Consider the following 21,028-nt stretch of genomic DNA (forward strand, 5'->3'; position numbering starts at 1 on the left):
AGGGACACCCAGACTGAGAGATCATTATTTGCCTTGTTTCCTTTTCCATATAAACACGCGTGAAAAACCCCCGGATTCCGGCCGTTCCCACGCGGAGACGCGCCGGAGCTGAGCGACCCCGCATTCCCGGAGCTCCTCCCGCATCCCCGGCGGGCTCCGCACCGGCCCCGCTGCCCGGCCCGGGGCTGCCGCTGCCGACCGGGAGCGGCGCCATGGCCGGGGCCGCCCGGAGCACGCTGGCGGCCGGGAACCGCCGGGAACCGCCGGGAACCGCCGGGAACAGGCCGCGGGCGCAGCACAGCCAGCCGCGCTGCCGGGGCCGCGGGAGCCGCACCGGAGAGGCGCCGGTACCGCGCAGGCAGCAGCCGCCGGAGCTGCGGAAGTGGCCGGTGCCGCGGCGCTGCTCGGAACCGCGGCGGCAGCCGGGATGGCCGGGGGCTCGGAAACAGCCCGGGATGGCCGATAGCACGGAAGCAGCCCGGGATGGCCGGTGGCACGGAAGCAGCCCGGGATGGCCCGTGCTGTGCCGGCAGCCGGGATGGCCGGGAATGTGCAGGCGCTGCCCGGCCGGGATTGGCTGCGGGGAATGACGCCCAGCACAACAAAGGTGGAGTTGGAGAAATTCCATTAAAAAAAATTAAGAGAGAGAGAGAGAGAGAGAGAGGAGAGGAGAGAAAGGGAGCGGAGGGAGGGAGGAGGGGAGGAAGCTGCCCCTCGCCCGCCCCGCCGGGCAGAGCCCCCCCGCCGCCGTGTCCCGGGGCCGCGGGGCGGGCAGGAGCGCGGCCCCGCCGTGCCGTGGGGGCCCGGCTCGGCTCCCCCCCCACCCCCCCACCCCCGCTTCCCTCCTTTTATTTTTATTTTTCCTCATTTCTCTTTTTTTTTCCCCCCTCCTATTTTTTTTTTATTTTTTTCTTTATGCAAACGCCGGCCGAGGATTGTTGCACATGTAAGGAGATTTTTTTTTTTTTCTTCCTCCCTTCCCCCCCCCACCCCACCCCCCCTCCTTTCCCTCCTCTTCTCCTTCCTCCTCCTCCTCCTCCTCTTTTTCTTCTCACCACAGTGTTGCAAAAGCAAAGAGCAATAAAAAACCCGGCGGAAAGCGGCGGCGGGGCGGCGGGGCTGGCGGGGAGATCCCGGCGGATCCCGGCGCGCTCAGCCCGGCTGATTGGAAGAGCGAACGCAGCGCCATGGAGGCGGGGGAAAGCGCGATCGTCTCTGCGGGGACTGGAGCGCGTCCACGCCCGGGGCCAGCGCTGCAGAGCTGGCCGCCGTTCAACCGCCGCTCCCCCGCCCCGGCCCCGCCGAGCGAGCCCCGAGCCCCCGCCGCCCCCCAAAGCGGCGGCCCCGCCGGTACGTGCCCGCGCCGGGGGAGCCGCCGCCGCCGTGCCCCGCCGCGCCGCGCCGTGCCCGCCGCCCGGGCTCGCCATTCGCCGCCGCGCCGCTCCGCCGGCGGGGCTGGAGGAGGCGCTTTGTTCCTCCCCGGGCTCCCGCTGCCGCCGCCGCCACCGCCGCGCTCCGGGCTCGGTAAGGCGCTCCGCCGCCGCTCCGACGGGAACGGGGAGGGGGTCGCGCCCACCGGAGCGATTTTTTTTTTCTTATTTTTTTTTAAAGATAGGTAGGTAGATAGATAGATAGATAAATAGAAAAGAGAGGTTTTTTTTTTTTTTTTAGAAAGGCTGGTTTCGCGCAGGCCCCGCGGGCAGGAAGCCGCCACCGCCACCGCCGGGGCTCGCCCGCCCGCGGGGGGCACCGCGCTGGGGCTCGGGGCGGGGGGCAGCGCCCGGCTCGGCGGCCCCGGTGTGCCCCCCCCTTCTCTCCCTCCTTTTTCCCTTCCCTTCCCTCTCCTCCTCCTCGCTCCCTCCCTCCTTCCCGCTCGCCTTCCCTCCCTCCTCCCCGGTGCCGCAGCTGGATTTCGGGGGCAGGCTTCCAGCGCTGCCCGCTTGTTTTTCCCGAGCCCGGGTGAGTCCCGCGCCGCGGCGGGAGCTGGGCGCCGCGCTCCGCCGGTGCGTGCCGGGGCTCGGCCGAACCCCCCCGCGCCTCATCTCCCCTTATCCTCGCTTTATCCCCTCTTTATCCCCTATTTTTCTCCTTATTCCCTTTTTATCTATTTTTTTTTCTCCCCCTCTTTTTTTTTTTTTCTTCCCTTTTTTCTTCCGCCTTTCTCCCCCTTCCCTTCCTTTCTTCCCTCCGGACCGGGAGCGGGGCTCCAGCCCCCCGCTGGGTGGGTGGGTGTTTGCGGGCTCGAGGAGGGGTCGCGGAGAGAAAAGAGGGGGGTAAGAAAGGGAGGAAAGGAGAGGAAAAACGAGGAAAGGAAAAGCGAGGAGGGGGCGGCGGTGGGGAAAAAGAGAGGGGGGGAGGATCGGGTAGGAGCCGCTCCCCGGGGGTCGGTGCGGGGAGGTCGCGCTGCCCTCGCCCGGCTCGCTGCAGCTGCCCGGCCGCCCCCAGCCGGGCATCCCCGCCCCCCCTTCCCCCTCCTCCTCCTCCTCCTCCTTCTTCTCCTTCTCCTTCTTCTTCTTCCCCCAGCGGCTCCGGCGGCGGGGTTGGGGCTGCGGCGGCTCGGTTAGAGCTCCCCCCCACGCCCCCCCCATCCAACCTCCTCCCTCCTTCCACCTCCACCGCCGCCGCCGCCACCACCTCCTCCTCCTCCTCCTCCCCCTTAGCAGCCCGGAGAGGTGGGTTTGTCTCGGCTTTATAACCGCGGGCGGAGGGGAAGGAGCGGCGGGCGGAGGCGGGCGCAGCCCGGCCATTGTGTGCCGCGGCGGAGAGCGGCCGGTAACGACGGGGGGATGCTGGGAGGGATGCGGTCAAAGGGGGGGATGAAGCAGCGCATCGCATCGCTCCGGGCGGCCGGGGGTGCGGAGAGGGGCCGGGGGAGCGCTCCGCCGTTCTCCCGGCCCCTCTCCGCACCCCCGGCCCCCCGAACTCGCCTTCCATTGTCTGCCCGGGTGTTGTTGGAGGGAAAGAAAAAAAAAAAAAAAAAAGGGGAGGGGGGGGCTCAGCTCGCTGGCGCCCGGGTGGGAACCGGGGGCGGGGGAGGCGCCGCCGGGGCCGCCCGCGCTCGGTCCCACCCGGTTCCTGCTGCCTGCTGGAGGAGGAGACTGGAGCTGGCCGGCGGCGCAGGGCATGTGCGGGCTCCCCGCCTCCGCCCGCCGGCCCGGCCCCTTCCTCCCCCGCCTCCTCCTCCTCCTCCTCCTCCTCCTTCCCCCCTCCGGGCGCGGGATCCGGTCCCCTCCCCGGTCCCCTCCCCGTTCCCCCGCGGGGGGATCCCGCGCCCCCTCCCCGCGCCCCCGCCGGGATCCCGGTGCGCGCGCACCGCCCCGCCCCGCCGCGATCCCGCGGATCCTCCTCCCGCCGCGATCCCGCGGATCCTCCTCCCGCCGCGATCCCGCCTTCCGCCGCACCCCACGCGGCTCCCCCGGGGCGAGCCCCCGCCGCCAGCCCCGGGCGATCCCCGCTGCCGGCCCGCGGCGATCCTCCGCCAGCCCCGGGGGTGGTCCCGGGTCCGCCCCCTCGGGGGTTGATCCGGGCCTGGAGCGGTGCCCCCGGTCCCCTCGGGGTTCATCCCGTCCCCTCGGGGTTCATCCCGTCCCCTCGGGGTTCACCCCGCCCCGGGGGATCCGCGCTGCTGGGGTCTGCCCTCGCCCGGCGCCGGGCTCCCTCAGGCGGCCGCAGGTCTGTCCCCGCCGCGGCGCCGGTGCCTCCGCGTTCCGCCTCCGGGGCTCAGCTCCCCCGGGGCCATCCCGGCTCCTCCCTGCGCCCTGCGGGTTCTGCTCCCGCTGCCCTCCCCGGCTGATCCTCCCCCGGGCCCTGGTTCTCTGCGGAGCCCCTTCCCCAGGGGACCCCCAGCCCGGTTCCCCGTCCCCAGGCCTGGGGCCTGCTGCCCCCGGGCCTGCGGCCTGGCGCTCGCCGGGATCCCCCGGAGGCCTCTGGCCCTGATCTGTGCCCCGGGGACTCCCCCGGTGGAATCCCCGATGGGGATCCCCGCAGGCTGCCATCCTGCCAACCTCCCCACCGAGTTTTGGGGTGTCCCTGCCTAGGTTATCCTTCCCCATGCAGCCGTAACATCCTCGTGCGGGCAGAGAGGATCCTTCCCCTGCTGCCTCTCCTGTTGAAATATTCCTCCAGCTTGTTCTCTTCCCTTGGGAGATCCCTGAATCCCCCCAAGGTCCCCAAATGTCCCCCAGCTCCGTTGGATCCGGGGGCCTCTCTCTTCTCCAAGCATGTCCCCGGCTCTGGAGAGGACTTTGCTGGATCTGTGGTGGGCCTTTTTTTGAATCCCCCGTTTTGCAGTGGGGGTGGTGAACCCACCCCTTAGAGGAGATCCCTTGAGCCCTCTTGACTCAGATTCTCTTGATCCCGGGTGTTTGGATCCCACTCATCCCAAGGAGCCACCTTGAACTTGTCTCCTTTGGGATTTATTTGGATCCCTCTCAGATCCTACCTCCACCTTGGGGACAAACCCCTGGACCCTTCTCCCCTGCCCACACACCCCTTTTCTCCTCCCCTGACCAGTGTGGGGGTCACATCACCATTTAGGATCCCCGCTGCTGGAGCTCTCCCCGGACCTCACAGGATGGGTGGGTGGGAGTATTCCAGCACCTCGTTCACCGGGGAGCAGAGAGGATGTTCAGATGCCTGGATCGAATTCCCCCACTCCCCGTGAGGAGCTGGGGCCCCCCATCGCGGTGGGGATGCCTAGCAGGGTTCTCCCTTTCCTTGCAGAGCTGTGCGGGAGTGATTTCGGGAAGAGGGTGAGGAGGGAGCCGGCGGGACCGTCCTGGGCACAGGCAGGTGGAGGATGAACGGCGAAGCTGAGTGCCCTGCAGACCTGGAAATGACAGCTCCCAAAAACCAAGGTGAGCCCCCAGCAGCCTCCCCGCAATAGGCCGCTGCTCCCGGAGGAATTCTGCTGCCACGCTTAAAAATAATAATAGATAAACCTCGGAGCGCCCCTTTGCTCGGAGGGATGGCAGAGGAGAGGGAGGAGGGAGGGAGGACCCGTGATCCCAGCGGATCAAGGCGGGGGGAATGTGCCTCTCCGGGTTCTGATCCACCTCAGGGAACACGCACACACGTGTACGAGCACACGGATTCGTGCTCCGGTGCACCAGCAGCCCCTTGGCACTGGGATGCTCTTTAGGGGCACTGGAGTTCGGGGGGATTGGGAAGGGGGGGCTGGCACAGAGGTGCTGCCCTCCCCGCTCACATCTGGGCTGCATTAAAAGCCAAGCCGTTACCTTGGGCCTCCAGCTTCCAGACCCCGGCATGACATCAGAGCTCCAACTTTTATTGGAGAGGGGGCAGGAAAACAAGGGAAAAAAGAAAGATGTTTGTTCAGGGCAGCTCGCGGGGCTCTGGCACTCCAGCCCTCAAAACCCCCCTGGGTCCCCCTGGTCTCTGGAGCCCCTCACACCTGCCAGGTGCCCCCAGGTTTCCTCCTTCCTTGCTGCAGTCGGGGTTGTTGCCTCGAGCGAACTCGGCCGGAGCACGTGTCCTTCTCCGGGACTTTAGGTGGATTTAATTACACCGGGGCAGCTTTCCTAATATAGCCCCGGCCCGGCTGGTGCCAGGAGAGCCGGGATAAATCGGTCCCAGGGCACAGACAGCCCCATTCATCCTGGTGGGACAACACCGCAATTCCAGCCTTCTGCAGCATGCCCCGGCTTGAGGGAGGGGGAACAGAGGGATGGAGGGCTGAGGGTGGGGGTCCCTGCTGTCCCCACCCTGCTGCCAGTGCGGATTTGGGGATGTTTCCAGTGGGTTTATTTCTGTGTTCCTTTGGGATGTGGTTATTCCGGCTGTCTGCCAGTGGGGGGTTCATGCAGGGCCAAAGGTCCACGGGTGTTTCTGCATTCGAGGGGGGAAACCGAGGCACTGAGCTTGATGGGGGCAGGTTTGGAGGGGTGTCTCATCCCCTTCTCCATCCCCTCTGGAATTTTGTGGCTGTGCTGCTTTTGGTAATCCCTCCTGGTTTCTGCAAGGAAGGTTGGCATCAGCTTCCCAGCCCTGTTCTGCCTCATTGGTCCTTGCCTGGGAGGCCTGGAAAGTGGATGGGAAAAACAGGAAGGCAGAATCTGGGGCTATGTTCTCCCTCCCCCAGCTCTGATCTCCCCCAGCTCTGTAGGGAATGGGGGTTTCCCATCTCTTTTGCCTCTTCGTGGTGTTTTGGGATGAAGCCAGGAACACAGAGACACACCCTAAGCCACCGGGCCCTTGATTTCCAGAGGGGCTCTTTCTGTCTTCTCCCTCCATATTAATCCCTAATGAGGTCACTGTAGGGACCAGCTGGATCCCAAACTGTTCCTGCTTTGACCCCCAACCAGACAGGAGGGAAATGGGAAGGGGAGTCATGTACTGGCTATGCTCCCTTCACCAGGTCCCATAGGTCCTTTAGCATCCCTTGCTTGGATTTGGGGTTCTGGAGAAGGACAATTTCCTGCAAGGGCAGGAGGTGGAGGTGGTTTTCCTCATGTTGAGTCTTGAGTGGAGGGAGAGCTGCAGCTGGAGAAATCTGTGCAGCTGGATATTTCTGGGAGCTTGGTTTCATTCCTGGAGATGGAGGGAGAGATGCTGCGGTCAGATCCATGACGAGCCACACTGTCCCCATCTCTTGAGGATCCTGTGTCCCACTGTCCCCATCTCTTGAGGATCCTGTGTCCCACTGTGCCCATCTCTGGGGTGCTCCATGTCCTGTGGGCAGCTCCAAACACCTCAGCCCTCAGCTGGCAGAGCTGTGGGGCAGGGAGTGCCACGGTGAGCCAGTCCTGTGCTGTGGGAATCCCGGGTGCCCATCCCGGGCTGTGTGGGCGGGTGACTCCGGGCTCTGCTCCTCCTCCAGCCCTTCCCCAGGGAATTTTCCTTCCGCTCCCAGGCCCCGCTGCATTCCCCAGGGCCACCCATGTTTGCAGAGCACCCCGGGCTGTGCTCCCCGGCCGGCGTGGAAGCTGAGAGCAGGGAGGAATTCCCCTGGCAAGGTTGGATGAGGCACTCAGGGCTGGGATATCCTGCCTGCTGCCTGTCCCAGCACGGTGCTGCTGCCCGTCCTGGCTGCTCCAGGCTCTCCGCCTTTGCCACGTGCCCATCCCACCATTTCAGCAGCACCTTCCTGTGGGAGATGGGGATGCTCCTCCCAGCAGCTTGGGGGGTGTTGGGGTGACACAAACGTCATCCCTACACTGTCAGGGACCCCTCTGTGAGAAGGTGGGGGCTGTGCCGGGCTCTGCCCCCCCTAACTTTGTGGTCTGGGAGCTTTGACCTTGGCAGAGGTCACCGTGGAGCTGGGCCCAGGTGATCGCAAAGCTCTCCGAGGTGCAGGAAAAGCAACCCTGAGGTTTTCCAGTTGCTCTGGACACATCTTTTCCCACTTAGAAAGTGCGTTTCCCTGCTTCCTGCTTGGCTGGAGAGCTCGTTGCTCCCGTGTCACTCCACAGGGGTAGGAAATCGCCCTCTGCTCCCGTGCAGCAGAGCCCTGCCTTATCTGATGGTTCTCTGGGATGAGCGAGTCTCTCTGGTTTGCACCGAGTGGAATTTCTAGCTTTGCCCAGATTGTTTTGGCCCGTAGAAAGTCGCTCGAGGGTGATGGAAAGAGCCACGTCCCTTTGATCTTTAATCTCGAGAGGCAGCATGTGGAGATTACGTGTCCTGGCGCGGGCCGCAGCGGAACGCCGGGAGCTGTAGTCCCAGTGTCCTGCTGGGAGGGGAAGGGAAGGGAAGGGACAAGGTTTCCTGGCCCTGGCTGATCCCGTTTCTCGCTGCTCAGACCGCTGGTCGCAGGAGGACATGCTGACCCTCCTGGAGTGCATGAAGAACAACCTGCCCTCCAACGACGGGAGCAAGTTCAAAACCACAGAGTCCCATCTGGATTGGGAAAAAGTGGCTTTCAAGGACTTCTCAGGGGAGATGTGCAAGATGAAGTGGATGGAGATCTCTAATGAGGTAATTGACACCGTAGGGGGCTTCCCGGGGGCTTTGTGACGGGGTCTGAGTGTCCTACTGACATTCCTGGGGCTGTTGGAATTGTCCAGGTTGAGTGCCCAGAGTCCTTGGCCATTGGTGGTGGCACCATCCTGCTGCTGTCAGCACTGTGACCCCCTCAGGGGGCTGGCATCAGTCATTTTTGGGGTGGCATTACAAACCCCAGTGGGTTTCTGCTTTGCTTTGCCAGGGGTCTGCCCCATCCCCGGTTCAAGTCTTTGTCTCTTCATTCCCTGCACAGGTGAGGAAATTCCGGACCCTCACAGAGCTCATTATGGACGCTGAAGAGCACGTGAAGAATCCCTACAAAGGCAAAAAGCTCAAGGTACTGGGCAGGAAAATTAGGCTCAGTCCCTAAATGGTGACCCCACACTTCCCCAGGAGGGGGGCCTGTCACCCCTGTGGCACTCAGATGCACGTGGCTGTGCTGTGGCAGCCCCTGCAGGCACCTCACTGCCCATAATCCTGGTGTCCAGCTGCCCAAGGCTCCCCAGGCCACAGTGCTGGGCCTGGGCCAACTCCTGGGTACATTTAATATGGCTGGCTGTATGCTGGCTGCCTGCATCCAAGTTTAGCTCCAGAGCTGCTGTCCTATTCCTGGCCAGCTTCCAGCTGAGTGGCCCTGGGGCAGCCCGTGGTCCATCCCTGGGAGTTGGGTCCCATCCCCTCCTCCTGCCCCAGTGTGTCCCCTCTTGCTCTGGGCTGACAGCTCTGGATGGCTGGAGGCTGCTCCCAAGCTTCCCAGCCATGGGAGACTGTATTTCCTTGGGGAGCCCTTGTTCCCTCCTTGCCTGCAGTGCCTGGATCACCAGCAGGGCTGGATGGAGGCAGTTGCCCCGGGGACTAGGAGGCCGTGGGTTTGGCTGTGCCCCAGTGGTGCTGCCAGCTGCATGCTCAGTCCCCTCCACTCTGCTGTCTCCCCAGAAACACCCCGACTTCCCCAAGAAGCCTCTGACTCCCTATTTCCGCTTCTTCATGGAGAAGCGAGCCAAATACGCCAAGCTTCACCCCGAAATGAGCAACCTGGATCTCACCAAGATCCTGTCCAAGAAATACAAGGAGCTTCCCGAGAAGAAAAAGGTATTGAGGGGTGGTCAGCAAGGCCCTTCCCACCCACCACGTGCCTCTGTGTGCTGGGCTCTGCTCAGCTCTTCCAGTAAAACCAGTGGAGCTCAAGCTCTGCCTGGCCAGGGCTTAATCCAGCTCTCGACAGGAGAAGCCAGGTGTTTGTTTAGTCCTGTCAGACCTGTAAGACGTCCTTGGCTTCTCCTGCCCTGGTTCCCAGGACCCGTGGGGTGGAGGCTGGTTGGGTCTGTCCCTTGGTCCATCTCTTCCTGACGGACCTGGATGGTGGCTTTGCCCTTGGGTGGATCCGTGTTTAATGCTGGGGTTAAGGCACACGCCCTGCTGTGCCACCCTGTCCAGGCCAGGGACACAGGGACAGGCTCTGGGAGATGCTGTGAGCAGAGATCTGCCCACCTGGAAATGCCAGAGCCTGGGCAGGCCTTTGGCAGGGCCCAACTTTCACTCTGGAGTGTCCAGGAAAAAAGTCCAGGGCACAAAATCCTGCTGTGCCCTTTCCCAGGGCTTCTGGGAGGCACAGAGAGGGGAGATACCCAGCTGCTGAATCTTGGGCAGGCTGGAAACCCTCTGCAGGACCGTTCTGTGGGCTGTGGAGCCCTTCAGTCCCTCTTGGGGTGGTGGGATGCCCAGCCAGGTCGATAGGGATGTATCCTCTTGCCCATTCCTGGTGCTGACGTCCCTCCCCACCTCTGTGGTGGCTTTGTGTCCCCAGATGAAATACATCCAGGACTTCCAGCGAGAGAAGCAGGAGTTTGAGAGGAACTTGGCGAGGTTCAGGTGAGCAGGCAGCACCCCCAGCCCCCCATATTTCCCCAGGTCCCTCCAGGCAGCTGCAGATTCCCCTCCTTTGCATAGCTCCCAGAGGAAGCCCTGATGGGCTTTTGGCTTGAAGAGAAGAGGGAATTCAGCAAAAAGAGAGCAAGGAAAAGGTGTCTGAGAGCATCCCCCAATGGGGAGAGCAGAGGAGCAGCCATGCTCTGGGGGTCAGGGTCTGCAGGGTGGGGACAGGAGCCCTGCCACCAGCACTGATAATAGCTGAAGTGTCCCCCCAGTCACTCCAGACCTTCCTCTTGGATGTGATTGCTGTGATCCAGGTGGATCCAGGCATTCCCAATGACCTGCTGCTGCTTCACGGTTACAGCTGAGCCCAGGGATGCCTGTAGCCAATGCTCCCCAAGGAGGGACAAACTTAAACCTCTCCTAAAACCCTCCTGCTCTTTTTGGGGACCCCCCCCAGTACCTGAACTCAGCCATGGAGTGACAGTCACCCCCTTAGCAGTCAGGTGTAGGGGTGCTCTCCTTGCCACTGCCCCCTCCCTGACGCTCTCCCTTCCCCACCTCCCTGCCTGCTGAAGGGAAGACCACCCAGACCTCATCCAGAACGCCAAGAAATCCGACGTCCCCGAAAAGCCCAAGACCCCCCAGCAGCTGTGGTACAACCACGAGAAGAAGATCTACTTGAAAGTGCGTCCAGATGTGAGTACGGTGGGTGGGAGTGAGTGTGAGTGTGAGTGCTGGGGGCTCCTGGACCCCGCTGCTGGGGGCAGGAGGGGGAAGGGAGAGAAGCATTTTAGGGGGTCGGGATGGAGGACACACCGCTAGGAGCTCCTGCAGCCTGGACAGAGGTAAGGAGGGGCTCTGCACACCTGCAAGGAAGAGGCTCAGGGATCCAGCTCCCATTTTTTTTTTGCTAGGAAAGGGTGACCACAGCCTGAGTCAGGGCAGGAAAGGATTCCAGCACAGACATTCACCTCTGGCCATGCCCCCCACTCCCACACAGCCCCACGGCTCCCAGCCGCCCCGTGCTGGCTGCCACCAAGGCCATGCCATTTTTTTTTTTTACCATTTTTTTATATTTTTTCATTCCTTTTTTTTTTTTTTTTTTTTTTGGATTTTACCCCTCTGCCCTCACCTCTGGCTTTGGGTTTTCAGGCCACCACGAAGGAGGTGAAAGAGTCGCTGGGCAAGCAGTGGTCTCAACTCTCGGATAAAAAGAGGCTGAAATGGATTCATAAGGCCCTGGAACAGCGGAAGGAGTACGAGGTAGGGAGCAGCCTCACCCGGACCCCTGCACACTCCTCCCAGCAGAAATCCCTCTCCCAGTAGCCAGCGTGGGGGTTCAGGCAGGTCCTGGCAGGTCCCTAGTGAGTCTGAGCCCTGCTCTCCAGCTGTGTGCGGGGCAGGCAGCAGGATCCCCAGGCACAGGATTAGGGCAGTGGTTGGCTTCTCTCTCCTTCTCCTCCGGCCCCGGCAGGCGGGGGTGACAGCCCCTCTGACTGCTCTGACCTTCCCCACAGGAGATCATGAGAGATTACATCCAGAAGCACCCGGAGCTGAACATCAGCGAGGAGGGGATCACACGCTCCACCCTCACCAAGGCTGAGAGGCAGCTCAAGGACAAGTTCGACGGACGACCCACGAAGCCACCCCCGTGAGTCCTGCCCCTCCTGGATGGAGACACGGCCTGGTCCTTGCCAGCGAGGGAACTGGACTCTGCTGGGCTTGGGAAGCCAGATAACTTCTGGGATCGCAGACACAGAGGGCTTAGATGGGACTTAGAGGACGAATTTCTTCATGGTCAAGCCTGGAAGCAGGCAGCCCAGGGCAGTGGTGGAGTCACCATCCCTGGAAGTGTTCAGAAAGTGTGGATGTGGCACCTGAGGACATGGTTTAGTGGTGGGCTTGGCAGTGTTAATTAATGGTTGGACTAATGATCTTAGAGGGCTTTTCCAGCCTTAATGATTACATGATTCTGTGATGATCCCTTTAAACCCATCCTTAAGTATACATCAAATACACATTTTGGGGAGAATCTGAGTGAGGTTTCCAGTGATACTCTGGCTTTTAGGGGCTGATCCAGCCCCCAGCTGCCCTAAAACACAGGCACTTCACTTCCTTGCCTGGTGCAGCCCAGCTGGGACCTTTTGGGGAGGCTTTTAGCCCCGAGCCAGCTCCATAAGGGCAGGTTTTCCCTAATGCTGGGTCCCTCTGTGGGTTTTTCAGGAATAGCTACTCCCTGTACTGTGCAGAGCTGATGGCCAACATGAAAGATGTGCCCAGCACGGAGCGGATGGTGCTGTGCAGCCAGCAGTGGAAGCTGCTGTCCCAGAAGGAAAAAGACGCCTACCACAAAAAGTGTGACCAGGTGAGTGGCTGAGGATGGGCACCAGTGCAGTGGGAAAGGAACAGTGGGATGGGAGAGTCTGGGCTACAAATATCCCTGGAAATGAAGCCCTCACCTTTCCTCAGTCCCTGTGGTAGTCTGCATCTCCAGTTCTCCCTGAGATCCTTGGTCACCTCCCTTGATCCTGTCTCCTGTGGAGGACAAACAGATGGTCCAGGTGGAGGATGCTGTTGCCAAGGGATTGAGGCAGGGTCAGGGCTGCAAGGGGCAGGGATGGAGTGAGGAATGATGGATCTCTGTGTAACCACACGTCTCCATCTCCCTCCAGAAAAAGAAAGATTACGAGATCGAGCTGCTCCGCTTCCTGGAGGTGAGTGATGAGGGAGTGCTCAGCTTCCTGGAGATCCCAAATCTGGGAATGGGGAACTCTGCCCAGGGACTGGGATGGCTTTAATGGGGGGCTGCCCTCTCTGTCTGGGCCCAGCCGTGGGTGCTGTGCAGATGGCTGCACATAGCCTCGACCTTCTGGCTGTCCTAGTGGCTGAGCCAGTGTCTTCCAGCTGGGCACTGGGAGGTGAGGGTGGGCCCCCAGCTGGGAGGGGAGCTGGGGCTGGAGGGGAGGGTGTTCAGTGGCTGTGGCTGTGCAGCCTCTCACTTCCTTCCCTCGCCGGGACGTGGGTGGGGGAGCCACACTGAGGCCACCCCAGCGTCGTCCCCGTCCCCGGGCGGATGTGACACGGCCCCAGCTGCAGCTGCAGGGGCACGGGGTGGAAAACCCAGGGGTTTGCCCGGATCCAGGCACCTGCTTTCACTGAGAAACAGCTGAGCTGGGGAGGGGACACTGCCCAGATAGAGGGTGACAGCGTGGGGACCCCTAGGCTGTACGTGTGCAGTTCCACACGCTGGTCCTGGTCCCTGGTTCCTGGTCCCTGGTCCTGACTGGGACAGGGTTTGGATCAAATGCATAAATTCCCCTTCCCCAGGGTCCCTATCCCCCGACTGCCTCAAAGTCTCATTAGCACTGGGCTGCCTAATGATGTCTCTCCTCCTTTGCCACCCAGAGCCTGCCCGAGGAGGAGCAGCAGCGGGTGCTGGGCGAGGAGAAGATGCTGGGCAGCAACCGGAAAGGGGCGACGAGTCCTGCCTCCAAAAAATCCTCACCAGAGACCGGCAAGGTGGGACGGGACAGCACCTGCCAGAGGCTTGGGGCGGGGTTGTGCATCTCAAGGGGCTTTGAGGGCTTTGGTCCCTGCGTGGGCTGGTCCCCCCTGACGGCCCCGTGTGCCCCTCAGGCCAGCTCCGAGAAGCCCAAGAGGCCCATCTCAGCCATGTTCATCTTCTCGGAGGAGAAGCGGAAGCAGCTGCAGGAGGAGCGGCCGGAGCTGTCGGAGAGCGAGCTGACCCGGCTCCTGGCCCGCATGTGGAACGATCTCTCCGAGAAAAAGAAGGTTGGTACCATCCCGTGGTCCTCCTCCATCCCCTCTGCACTGCTCCTGTGGGGACCTTGGGCATCCAGGGGCTGCTCCTGTCCTTGTCCTGCACCAAGGGGCACAGACGTCCCTTGCAGTATCACGGTGACTTGTCACACAGGTGCCAGTGTCGGCACTGAGGGGCACCACTGGCTGTGCCTCCCCCTCTCATCGCCTGGAGGGTCAAAACCCACCAGGCAGAGAAACCTCAGAGGGCCCTCGAGCCTCAGTTTTAAGGCTTTTGTGGTTTTCCTGATGGGAAGAGTCCTGGGGTGGGGTTGGGGTTGGTGGAGGGGCTGTCAGTGCTACTGTGGGGACAGTGCTGGGGGAGCTGCGGTGTCCCCCTGGTGTTTGGTGGCTGTGTCCCTGCCACAGCCCCCTCACCCTGTGCCCCCCTCACCCTGTGCCCCCTGCCCAGGCCAAGTACAAGGCACGGGAGGCGGCGATGAAGGCGCAGTCGGAGAAAAAGCACGGCTCAGATAAAGAGGAGCGTGGGAAGCTGCCCGAGTCTCCCAAAACTGCTGAGGAGATCTGGCAACAGAGCGTCATCGGGGACTACCTGGCTCGTTTCAAGGTGAGGAGCGGGCTGGGAAAGGGGCAGCAATTCCCATGTACTTTCTCTCTGGCTCACACCCGGGTTTGGGCTGGGAGCCGTGGGGAGGATGGGGGTCACAGGGTCAGCAGTGCCCCACCAGCAGCACCCCAATGTCCCGGGGTTTTTGGGTGCATCTGTTGCATTATTCTGGTTCTGTCCCACAGAACGACCGGGGCAAAGCACTGAAGGCCATGGAGGCCACTTGGAACAACATGGAGAAGAAAGAGAAGCTGATGTGGATCAAGAAGGCGGCGGAGGATCAGAAGCGATACGAGGTGGGTCTGTGCCCCGTCCTGTCCCTCTCCATGTCCCTCAGCCAGCACTGCCCCTCTCCCTGACCCTCTCTCCTCTCCTCAGAGGGAGCTGAGCGAGATGCGGGCCCCTCCGTGCTCCACCAACTCCACCAAGAAAATGAAATTCCAGGGAGAGCCGAAGAAACCCCCCATGTGAGTACCTGGGCTGTGACACACCTGGTCTGGCTGTGGTGGTGGGGAGGGCCTGGGACAGGAGGAGGGAGGGTGGGCTGTCCCCTGGTGTGGCCGGACAGGGGCTGTGGACACCTGGGTTGTCTGTGCCCTCTGTCCCAGCCCGGTCCCTGCGCTCTCCCCGTGCAGGAACGGTTACCAGAAGTTCTCCCAGGAGCTGCTGTCCAACGGGGAGCTGAACCACCTCCCGCTGAAGGAGCGCATGGTGGAGATCGGCAGCCGCTGGCAGCGCATCTCCCAGGGCCAGAAGGACCACTACAAAAAACTGGCGGAGGAGCAGCAGAAACAGTACAAGGTGCACCTCGACATCTGGCTCAAGGTGGGTGCTGGATCCCGGTGGTGGGAGACTCTGGGATCTGTTGGTTTTGGGGATGACGCTTGGCGTGGCCTCTGTTCCCACCCCTCCTCCGGAAACCACCTTCTCTAGACCATTTTTTGACATTTTGTAACTTCAACGGATAGAAGTTATATACATGAGGAGGGTGTGCCCTGTGCTAGAGTTTCCCTGCTCCATCCCCCATTCTGTTCGCGCCTGCTGGTCCCTGACTGTGTCCCTGTCCCCGCAGAGCCTCTCGCCGCAGGAGCGGGCTGCCTACAAGGAACACATTTCCAACGTGAGTATCCCTGTGGCGCTGCTGTGGTGACATCCTGGGGGTCTGGGGGTGGGATGGGGTTGCCAGGGGCTTGGGCTGGAGAACCTGAGGGTTTGGGACTGGGCAGGGTCAGTCCTGGGTGAGGTTTGGATGTGGCACACTCCGGAGAGCCCCTCCAGTGGGGGTTTGTTCCCTTGGCAGCTCAGCAGTGGGATTTTCTCCGGGCTGGACACTGGGAGGGAGTTAAACTTGAGCCCTAAAGGGTTTTGTTTTGTTCTCACAGAAACGCAAGAGCATAGGGAAGATCCGGGGCCCCAACCCCAAGATGAAGCCAACGATGCAGTCCAAGTCGGTGAGTCACAAGAGCCCCATGGGGCCACCAGGCCCCTCCCTGGGGAGCATCTCAGGGGGACCCACAGCCCCTGTTTGAGGTGTCCTGTGTGCTTCCAGCTGCCTGCCCTGTCCTGGGCACCACAAACCTTCCCCAAATCCCCGCTCAGGACCCATCCAGGCTGGATTTTGACCCCTGGTACCCTCTTGGGGACCTTTTTTGGTGCAATTCTCAGTGAAAATGGGGAAAGGCGCCCAGGAAGGTGTGGGGTGGGGCATCACCTGATCTGTTTAATGGGTGGAGGAACCCGAAGGGGGATTGTCCAGGGTGGGGTGGGAGCTGCACCTGCGGGTGTGGAGATCCAGGGCCTCACCAAGACCCTCCCATCGTCCTGCAGGAGTCAGAGGACGATGACGAGGAGGAAGAGGAGGAGGAAGACGACGACGAAGACGAGGACGACGATGATGACAACGGTGACTCGTCAGAGGAAGGCGGCGACTCCTCGGAGTCCAGCAGCGAGGAGGAGAGCGAGGACGGGGACGAGGTGAGGCCGTGGCACGGGGAGGGCACACGGAGGGCACGGGCCCCTCACCCTCCTCTGGGCTGGGGGTCCCCACGGCCGGGCTCAGGTAGATCCGTGGCACAGGAGCCCCCGGGAAGCAGGGGGACGCAGGGAGGAGAGAAGGGGAGCAGGATCCCCCCGGTGTTCCCGGGGAGGGCACAGTCAGGAGCAGCCTCGGGACGTAGAGAGGTGTGTGGGGGGGTGTGCAGAGCCCCCGGTGAGCAGAGAAAAATCTCCTGTCTTTTTCCTGGTGGAGATACTGAGTCTGGTCTCGGCTCCGTTTGCGCCAGTGTGAATGCCGAGTAAGTCACCAGAGTCAAGGCTTTACACCGGTGCAACTGAAATCTGAGTATGCTGGATGGCGCTGGGGCCAGAAACCGTGTCCGTGCCTTGTGCTCGCCACCGCACAGGTGAGGTGTTTCCACCCCCTCGCTGGTCTCAGCTCACGCCTCTTCCTTCCCTGGCTTTAGAGGGGGGAGACTGAGGCCCGAGGCGGGTCGGGGAGCCTCCCCCAGATGGTGTAGCGAGGCAGTGGCAGAGGTGAGGGCACGGCCCCCAGCACCCCGAGCTGAGCCCTTGCAAACTCACTCCTGGCTCCTGCCCCGCGTCCCTCCTCCAGCCCCAGAGCCCCGGGGGCAGATGGCAGGGTGGGGGTCACACCCCCGCGCTCTCTGGGGACCCCGGGAGGGGCGAGCAGGGGACAACGGGGTGACAATGGACTGACCTCGCCCTCCTCTCTGCCACCCTCGCTCCCAGAACGACGAGGATGATGAGGACGAGGATGATGAGGACGAGGATGACAACGACTCGGAGGGCAGCAGCAGTTCCTCCTCCTCCTCGGGGGACTCCTCCGACTCCGACTCCAACTGATGGGCCAAGCTCTTCGTAACGTCCTTTGGTTTCTCGGTTTCGGTCCCGAATCCCCCCTGCAGCCCCTCCAAATCCTTCCTCCTCTTCCTCCTGCCCCTCCGTGGGACCCCCGGCGCGGGGAGTGGGGGCCGGGGGGACCCTCCGCCGAGCTCACACTACGGAGGGGGATCAGGGGCTGCTTTCCCCAGGCTGGGGGGCCAGGAGAGAGCCCCCCAGCCCTGCCCCCTGCATTCCTCCCGAGGGGAAACGATGGTTTTTTTTGGAATTTCATTCTTGGCAGGGGGGTGTCTCTCCATCCCTACCCCCGTAACCCCCTCGCTACCAGCTCTGGACTTTCTAGAAAGAGAAGAAAAACACACAGAAAAAAGAAAAAAAAAAAAGAAAAAAAAAAAAAAAGAAAACCCAACAAACACCCCCCCCAACACACCTTTTTTTTTATTAGAAGATACAGAAATGGGAAGAAAAAAACTCCCCTCCCTGCGCAGGGCACGGAGCACGAGCCGAGAGGGGCTCAGGACTCAGCCGATGGGACAATGCCTCCTCACAACCCCCCCAGCCCTCTGCGCCCCCCACCCCGGCATTTTGGGGGTCCTCCCCACCCCCCGACAAACCTTGTACAGTCTGGAAGCTGCCCCGGGAGCTGCCCGGGACCTCCACAGCACGGCACTTGGGAAGGGACAGGGACAGGGACAGGGACAGGGAGGTGGCCCCGGCGGGGCTGGGGGAGCGTGGGGAGGGGGCGCGGGTGTGTGTGCGAGCGTGAGTGTGTGCGGGGGGCCCCGGGGCCGCCCCCGCCCGGCGTGACCAAGGGGGGCCGCGGGGTCCCCCCCCGCTCTCTTGTCGGTGGTTGTTGTGCCGTTGTATTTTATTTTATTTTTTTTTTCGGGTTTTTTTTGTTTGTTTTTTGGTTTTTTTCCTTTTTATAAAACGAGAAAGATCCATCTTTTATTTTTCATTTCCCCCTCCTCTCCCCGTTTCTCCCCTCACCCCTTTTCCCTTCCCCTCCTTCCCCACGCCCCCCTTTTCCTCTCTGTCTCCGGTGAAGCTGCTCCTCTCCCTTCCTTCCAAATCCCGGGGGGGCCAGAGCTCCCCTTGGCCCAGTTAATCCCAGTAACCACCAGTTCATGTCCCCCCCGGGGGGCGTCTCACCCCGCCCGGGCCACGCTGGAAATATCCGTGTGGTTTGGGTTTATTGGGGGGTCGGGAGGGACCCCCGGGAGGGGGATGGGGCCGCAGGGACCGGGGTGGGTGCACGGGGGGCCTCTCAGGGCCCCCCCCCCCCTTTTTTTAAGCAGACACGAGCACCAGCAATCCCACGGCACCCCCCTGCAGGGTTCTGTCCCCCCCATCCCGTGCCACCCCCCAAAACCCACCCCGTGTCATTGGGGACCCCCCCGGACCCCCACTCGGATTGGGGAGGGGCTCAGGATTTGTTCTTTCTGCCCCCCCATCCTGCCCCCGGAGAGGAGCTGGGCTGGGGACAGGATTTGGGGGTCCCAGGGAAGGGGTTGGGGGGCCTGGGGGGGCTTTTTCTCTCTGGGGCTGTAATTTAGCCATTTTTCTCTCCACCCCAATCTCTGCAGGGCTGGGAGGGGCAGAAGGGGGGCGTGCTGCAGATTTGGGGTTTGTGGGGGGTCCCTGTCCCCCCAGCTCTGTGACAGCCCCCCAGGTTTGCTGCTCTCAGCACCCCGAATCCAGCCCCCCGCAAAGGCATCGGGGACCCCCCTGAGGGGTGGGGACAACGCCCCTTGTGCTGGCCTCCTTTGGGCTGAAAAAACCCCATTTTGGGCAAAGTGCCCCCGCAGCTGGGGGCAGAGGGGTGAACCCGGGTGCTCGGACAATCCCCCCGTGTCCCCCGGGACCGGGGCCCCCAAGAGACCCCAGGTGGTGTCCCCCCGTCCCCGTGTCTGTCTGTCCGTCCCTCTGTTTCCCCCTCCCGCTTCCCCCAATCCATTTGGGATTTTTCCTTTCATTTTCTTCCCAATTTTTAATCGCCGCCCCCTCCCAAAATCCCCTAAGGGGAACTCCCCCAGCCCTTTTTTTCTGCTGAATGTACCCAGCACCGTCGTGTTTTAGTGGATGTGTTTTTAGTACAAAAAAAAGAAAAAAAAAAAAAAGACAAAAAAAATTAAACCCCACCTTTTTTTCCCCCACCTTTTTTTCTGTTAAAAAAAAAAAAAAAAGAAAAGGTAAAAAAAAAATTAAATAATAAAAAAGAAAAATTCTTACAGCGCCGACAATTTGGGAGTGGGGGGGGAAAGACGTTTGCGCTGCAAGAGAATTCCTGAGTGCATTTTGGCACTGCCACAAAATCCCGGGATCCTTTAGATGGAAGTTCTTGTGAATTACGTTAAAAAAAAAGGCAAAAAAAAACACAAAAAAAAAAAAGAGAAAAAGATAAAAAAAAATCATCTTTTTTTTCTAATATTTAAAGAGTGTTTTTTGTAGGTTTAAAAAAAAGACAAAAAAAAAGGAAAAAAAAAAAGAAAAATAATAATAATCCCGACTCGGAATTTGTACGGCTGAGCGGGGCACGGGGGTCGCGTCCCCGGTTTCCCGGTTTGCTTGGGGTTTCGGTTCTTTTGTTTTGTTTTGTTTATTTTTGAGTTTTATGGGGTTTTTTGTTTTTCCTTTTTTTTCTTCTTTTTTTTCTTTTTTTTTTTATTTTTTTTTTTTTTTTTTTTTGTATAATAAAGTGAAAAATAATGTTTCTGTTCTCATGTCATTACTATAAAAAAAATAAAACTTTAGGAAAAAAAAAAAAAAAAAGGACAAGCGTGAGGAGTGTTTTTCCTCTCTCCTGTGGGATCCACTTGGGGGGGATCCGCCGTGGGAGGGAATCCCGAGGGGTCATTTGGGGGGCTCTGTGGCCCTGGGGGTCCACAGGGATGTGCGGGGACTGCTGGAATGTCCCCGGGATCTTCGTGGGGTCTGTAGGGCAGGGGTCTGTGGGGTATGGGGGGGTTCTTGGGGCAGGGGATCCTTGGGGTGGGCTCCAAAGGAATGGGGCCACGGGGAATCTCTGGGGTGGGCTCCTCGGGACTGTTGGGGTCCCCGGGGATGGCGGGGATCCATGGACGGGGGACACGCAGGTGATCGGTGAGAACGGGGCGGGGCCCCGGGAGGGGGGACAACACCGGGAGTGGGGGTCTGGGGGCACCGGGGGCTGCGGGGAGAACGGGGGTCCGGGGGGGCGGCGGCACCGGGGGTGCGGGGTCCTGGGGGTTGTGGGGTCCCTGCCCAGGGTCCGGGGGTTGCGGGGTTTGCGGGGTCCGGGGTTTGGGGGGTCCCGGGGGTTACGGGGTCCGGGGTTTGGGGGGTCCCGGGGGTTGCGGGGTCCGGGGTTTGGGGGGTCCCGGGGTTTGGGGGGTCCGGGGGTTTGGGGGGTCCGGGGGGTCCCGGGGTTTGGGGGGTCCCTGCCCAGGGTCCGGAGGGTCCGGAGTTTGGGGGGTCCGGGGTTTGGGGGGTCCCGGGGTTTGCGGGGTCCGGGGTTTGGGGGGTCCGGGGGTTTGGGGGTCCCTGCCCAGGCTCCGGCCGCGGAGGGGGGGGCACTCCGGGCCCCCCTGGCCCCGCCCCCTTCAGGCCCCGCCCTCTCTGTCTCCGCCCCCGTGGCCCCGCCCCTCCCCCGCGCCTCTGACGAGGCCCCGCGCGGCGGCGGCGGCTCCGGCCCCTCCCATTGGCCGCGGCCGCTGACGGCGCCTCCCCATTGGCCGGCGGGGAGGGGGCGGGGCCGGGCCGTGCGCGCGCCGGGCGCGCCGCCCCGCCCCTCCCTCACCCCCCTCACCCCCCTCGGCCGCCGCCGCCGCCGGGCGGAGGCACCGCCAGGCCCGGCCCGGCCCCGCTCCGTCCGCTCGGCACGGCCCCGCGCCGGCCCCGACCATGGCCAGCCGCCGCCGGGCCCCGCGCCGGAGCGGCGGGGGGCGCTGACCCGGCCCCGCCCCG

General features: G+C 62.0%; 1 protein-coding gene across 9 annotated transcripts; it reads left to right on the top strand.

Annotated features, from left to right (window-relative positions):
- Nucleotides 1-862: 862 nt before the first annotated feature.
- Nucleotides 863-19,274, top strand: UBTF (upstream binding transcription factor). 9 transcript variants are annotated; one of them, XM_066336875.1, is made up of 22 exons: nucleotides 863-946; nucleotides 4,723-4,856; nucleotides 7,760-7,935; nucleotides 8,216-8,299; nucleotides 8,899-9,054; nucleotides 9,770-9,834; nucleotides 10,413-10,542; nucleotides 10,990-11,100; nucleotides 11,355-11,488; nucleotides 12,061-12,202; nucleotides 12,510-12,551; nucleotides 13,243-13,356; nucleotides 13,474-13,629; nucleotides 14,069-14,224; nucleotides 14,410-14,520; nucleotides 14,603-14,691; nucleotides 14,860-15,049; nucleotides 15,297-15,344; nucleotides 15,607-15,675; nucleotides 16,052-16,198; nucleotides 16,507-16,626; nucleotides 16,973-19,274. In XM_066336875.1, the coding sequence occupies exons 2-22, from the start codon at nucleotides 4,799-4,801 to the stop codon at nucleotides 17,084-17,086; spliced, it is 2,412 nt and encodes an 803-aa protein (XP_066192972.1). In that variant the 5' UTR covers nucleotides 863-946; nucleotides 4,723-4,798; the 3' UTR covers nucleotides 17,087-19,274. The 9 variants fall into 9 exon arrangements, with proteins under 9 accessions (XP_066192972.1, XP_066192971.1, XP_066192974.1 ...); XM_066336874.1 differs by lacking the exon at nucleotides 863-946 and adding an exon at nucleotides 1,067-1,524; XM_066336877.1 differs by lacking the exon at nucleotides 863-946 and adding an exon at nucleotides 1,070-1,524 and having other exon boundaries at nucleotides 10,413-10,533.
- The last annotated feature ends 1,754 nt before the right edge of the window (nucleotides 19,275-21,028 follow it).

This window comes from Sylvia atricapilla, chromosome 27 (genome assembly GCF_009819655.1).
Source record: "Sylvia atricapilla isolate bSylAtr1 chromosome 27, bSylAtr1.pri, whole genome shotgun sequence".
Classification (NCBI taxonomy): Eukaryota; Metazoa; Chordata; class Aves; order Passeriformes; family Sylviidae; genus Sylvia; species Sylvia atricapilla.